This window comes from Mizuhopecten yessoensis, unplaced genomic scaffold (genome assembly GCF_002113885.1).
Source record: "Mizuhopecten yessoensis strain PY_sf001 unplaced genomic scaffold, ASM211388v2 scaffold10949, whole genome shotgun sequence".
In the NCBI taxonomy this organism is placed as follows: domain Eukaryota; kingdom Metazoa; phylum Mollusca; class Bivalvia; order Pectinida; family Pectinidae; genus Mizuhopecten; species Mizuhopecten yessoensis.
Genome location: NW_018408802.1, coordinates 740,289 through 745,525, shown reverse-complemented (window position 1 = coordinate 745,525; position 5,237 = coordinate 740,289). Strand labels below are relative to the sequence as shown.

The 5,237-nt window shown below is 34.1% G+C and overlaps 1 protein-coding gene across 3 annotated transcripts in view; it reads left to right on the top strand.

Annotated features, from left to right (window-relative positions):
* Window positions 1-3,265, top strand: part of LOC110463982 (forkhead box protein J3-like) — a 29,997-nt gene extending 26,732 nt beyond the window's left edge. For all 3 annotated transcript variants that reach the window (XM_021518960.1, XM_021518959.1, XM_021518958.1), the window contains one exon: window positions 914-3,265. In XM_021518960.1, coding sequence (XP_021374635.1) covers window positions 914-1,030 — 117 coding nt within the window. In that variant the 3' untranslated portion in view covers window positions 1,031-3,265. The remainder of the gene's footprint in view (window positions 1-913) is intronic.
* Window positions 3,266-5,237: the final 1,972 nt, after the last annotated feature.

Genomic DNA, 5,237 nt, shown 5'->3' with positions numbered 1-5,237 from the left:
TCATCCCCACAGATCAGACCACACTCTACGGTATGTTTACAGTAGGTTACCTCCCCTCCCATCACATCAATGTCCTCATCCCCACAGATCAGACCACACTCTACGGTATGTTTACAGTAGGTTACCTCCCCTCTCATCACATCAATATCATCATCCCCACAGATCAGCCCTCACTCTACGGTATGTTTACAGTAGGTTACCTCCCCTCTCATCACATCAATGTCCTCACCCCCAAAGATCAGACCACACTCTACGGTATGTTAATACCTATAATTTATATCCATGAACCAATTGATCAGTCCTAGGTTTCCATAGGGTTTACTCCCCTCTCAACAAACCAACGTCCGCATTCCCACAGATCTGCCCTCTACTGTATGTTACCCGATTCATATCCATGTACCAATAGATCAGTTGTAGGTTTACCGTAGGTTACCTTCCGTCCCTCATATCAATGTCCTCATCCCCACAGATCTGCCCTCTACAGTATGTTACCTGATTCATATCCCTGTACCAATAGATCAGTTGTAGGTTTACCGTAGGTTACCTCCCCTCCCTCATATCCATGTACCAATAGATCAGTTGTAGGTTTACCGTAGGTTACCTTCCCTCCCTCATATCAATGTCTGTGTCCTCATATCTAAAACATGTTAGGGTTATGCCTACAATAAAATGATTACTAAATTTTAGCTATTTATGAATATTTTTAAATATTTTCTGTTTTATAAATCAAAGAAAATGGGAGCTCAAACGTTAGCATTCTATCTTTTTATAATGAAAAAACTCAATTGGTATATACATGTATTTAGTTTAAAGTTGAGAGAAATCTGTTTCCTGAAGCGCAATTAGCTATGACAATGTTTGAAAATCTTCGGAAGTGTTGTGTAGCTGACTGGGTTGATAATGTTTGTTACAGGGAGGTGGTTATAGTCCTCGTCCTTCCCAGGCTGTCATCGTACAACCCACACAGACAGCCCAGTACCAGCTACGCGACGACATTGAGGACGATTTTAACTGGGACAAATTACTATGATATACTGTGCCCATCATCATCGTTATCATCACACTGTGCATTAGGTTTTGTAACGTTGTGTCATTCATTCAGTCATATTGTCTGTTATTTATAAATGTGGGAAGCTGTGCAAAGATTTGTGTGGAGTTCCGAGGATGATTTCGAAGTAGAGAGAATCGGTCAAGTGCTGGAGTGAGGAAGGTACATGTTCCTAACAGAAGCTGAGATGCTGGATCAACTTAAACTGCGAGAGTGCTATTAGAACCTTAAATGAAATAATGAATGTATAATTTAACACTTTTAAATGCAGACTGGTTTAAACCCTGTGATCATGTACAGTACAAGCCTGTTTCTATATATACATCACTTTATATAACTATCTACAACTGATGTTCAACTTAAACCAGTACTAGCTTGTTGGTATAAGACACAAGTTAAACCAGTACTAGCTTGTTGGTATAAGACACAACTTAAACCAGTACTAGCTTGTTGGTATAAGACACAAGTTTAAATGAAGAATGCAAACAGGCAGTAGCATTTGTTTTCAATTTTAAACAAATTTTTATATATTTTTGAAAAAACTGAAAAGTGTAAAGGGGAAAAAAGACACTTTCAAACTTTTTGTTCTTTCTGGAATTTTTTTTTTTTTTGAAAATTTGAACAATTAGATACAAAGAAATAGATAAGTTATTATAGGAAATAGTATTTTTTGCGCAGTTTTAATATATTTGCAATGAAAATACTGTATTCTTTATGAGTAAATTAATCGAGTAAACAACTTCTTGTACATGTATATTTTGATGCTGATGACCTATGTACAGGTACATATAGAACTGACTTACAATTGTAATTTTATGGCATTGCTAGAAATGTATTGAATGACATAGGGTGCGTTTTTAGCATGTTGTGTTTCAATGAAACATGATAGTCCTATACATTGTGAATTGCTGTGAAGTTAACCCCCTATGTATCAGTGTTAGACAGAGTATAATTATAGCTGTTGATACATTGTGGGGATGTACAATTCCACTAGCCCTATACCCAGGACGAGTAGACTTTATTCAGGGCTGGTGAACAATTTCTATGTGTACTTGGAAAAATTTTGAAGCAGTAAAAGTTAAAAAAAAAATAAAAAAGAAGCTACGGTTGCTTAATGGTTAAGGTGTCTGACATTCTGCTACCACTAGCCCTCCACCACTGGGTCGCGGGTTTGAGACCTATGTGGGGCGGTTGCAAGGTACTGACTGCAGGTCAGTGGTTTTTCTCCAGGTGCTCCAGGTTTCCTTCACCACCAAAACCTGGCACGTCCTTAAATGACCATAGCTGTTAATAGGACGTAAAAACTGCTTGCAAGCTAGTATTTTAAATATGAAATTGTACATCCCTGCATTGATTTCACCACACATATTGGGTATGTCATTCATTGTTATCTCAAATATTTCAAGCAGAACCTTGTTCAGAAAAGCAAGCCAGTAAATATAAATTGTTTATGGTGATGTGGTTTCATTAACTTGGACAGTTTGTTCTAGAAAGAAGAAAAACTGTTCCCTCAATGCCAGGGTGGGTAGGTAGACAACCTGGCTGGGGATTGCTCTGAGGCTAGACTGTTTTGATACACTATATGATTTTACTGGAAGGACACGCTGTATAATGTCCACCGACACAGTAGTTTACGGTATGAACGCTGACTAGATTACTTCTATATGACACACACTATGTGAACTAACCTTTCTGTATATATTTCATTAGGACTTAACATTTTGCTCAATATGCGTGACTTACCCTGTGTGTGTGAATAATTGTCCATGTCATACTTGAATATGTGATTGATGCTTCATAGTTGTAAGTGTTTACAAACAATAAATATCACGTGAAACACAGTAATCTACATGATGACATGGTAATATTGGTCTTTAACAGTGATTGTCTTTGGATAGTTTACAGTCGATTTTATATAAAAAAGGCAATTTGTATTTTTTTTCATAATCGTATGATAGTGTGAATGATAAATGCTTCACACTGAACAGAAAGATATATTGAGCACAGTACGTCTATATCGATAAACTGCATGTGTGTACATGTTGGTGTGTGTAGTTGTGTATTCAAGTGTGTATGCATTGTCGTGTTACATGGCCATTTTAGTTCTTTACCACCTTCAATGTGTGCTCCAAATCTGTTTTGCAAATTGACTGGATGACAATTTCAGCACAAATAATTATGAATTAAACATCATTCTTCATATTTTAATAGAATAAAGCAAGGGAAGAATTTTTTCTTAATATTATGTTAGAATTAAATCATTCAGACATTTTTTTATGTACATGTTTTTAAGCGTTCCAATGATTTGTGATAAATAACTGAAAATACCAATTCCTGAAAAGATTTTTTTTAAATTTCATTAGAACACCTTCATCTATTTTGTTAATGAGGTAAATTTTAATTGATGTTAATTTTTCCAACAATTGATTTGTGAATAGTAAAGGGCTGATCATGAGTGAGTGAGTAAAATGTGTGCCATATACAAATATTATGATGATCATGTCAAAATGGGCTCAAGTATTGATTTTCCAGAAATTCTTTGTATTGTATATTTAAATGAATTTTTCATTATGTGTACAAAATTTATTTATTTTCCAAGGAAAAATTTAAGTTTTTAATGATAATACAGATGACTGTATATATAGAATGTAACAAAAAAAGTAATATATTTAAATGAAATATTGTACAGTGATATATAGATGTATTTATTTAAATTATAAATATCATATTTGTTTTAGAAAAAAATAGAATTATATTAAAAGAGGAAGTTTGGATAAGACTGTTTACAAGTCTTCTGTAGGGCTATTTGTTTTGTGCATTTGTCAGTCTCTATATAAAAACTAATCAGACCTTTAGAATTAAAGAGTCTATCACTATTAGATTGAAAAATGTCAACCAATCAGATTTTAGATTGTTTGTCTAGGACAAGATTAGCCTACTTTAGTTACTGAAAATACCGTTTCCTAGGCATCCGCCTTTTAATATATGAAGTTACAACACACACAGGTCCAACCATAGGGCAAGAGACAGATAAAAACTTAAAGGGAGAACAGTGACTCAACTGTCACAACAGACAGATACAAACTTAAAGGGAGAACAGTGACTCAACTGTCACAATAGACAGAAAAAACTTAAAGGGAGAACAGTGACTCATCTGTCACAATAGACAGATAAAAACTTAAAGGGAGAACAGTGACTCATCTGTCACAATAGACAGATAAAAACTTAAAGGGAGAACAGTGACTCAACTGTCACATGTAAAATGTATTTTATAACACTGACCTATGCCGTTTGATTTCCTTCTCAAGAAAAAAAAAATCTGATTTCCTGAAAGAGAAAAATAGATGTTTTCTCATTGACTTCATAGTCATCAATTTGGAGTCTGAAAATGAGTTTAATGAAAAAGGAATATGTACTAACTGATATTTGAATGTGCTGTTTGAGAGAATGTGTGAATACAAATGGACAATCATATAGTTTAAGTTTGAGAGGGAATGTTACTGAATGTCGTCAAACTTCCTGTAGTTAAATTTATTAGGTTATCATTAATGATATGGCTGAATATTATAATATACATATGTCACATTAAACTGGGTTGATCTGAATTTCATGAGAAAATATATCATTTGGATCAAATGATCATTTTTGAAAATTCACTGTTTTCCCCCCATTTCAGTTTGTTTGGAAAGTGGGAAAGAATCGATAAGACCCCATTTATTCATGTTCACTTGTGAATACAATATATTTTTCATTTCTTTGAAAGTCTGTTTTGTAGTGAGTCATATCATAGTGTTCATACCATGTTACTTCAGTGTTTATGTATTTTATGAAAACTTTGTGCAATTGAAGAGAATTATTCTCCATATTTGGTATGCTATGCTGTTGTTTCCATATACATAAGGGGGAACTGATATACAATATGTTTTTTATCACCGTTTGAATGTTATGGAATGTTTTGCTTATTAGATTTTTTTTTAAATATTTTTTGGATAAGGATTTGTGTAACTGATTCTTTCGCTTGTTAACTTCTGATGTCCTCGATGACTTATCACAAACAACTGAGTATGGCTTCAGTATGTTGATGGAATCCTGGTGACATATGAATATTTTCCTGCAGTAGTTGAGTGTTTTATGTTTTTGAATGTAGCTTGTAGAAATATAAACAGGTGCACTGTGTTAGCAGAGATGT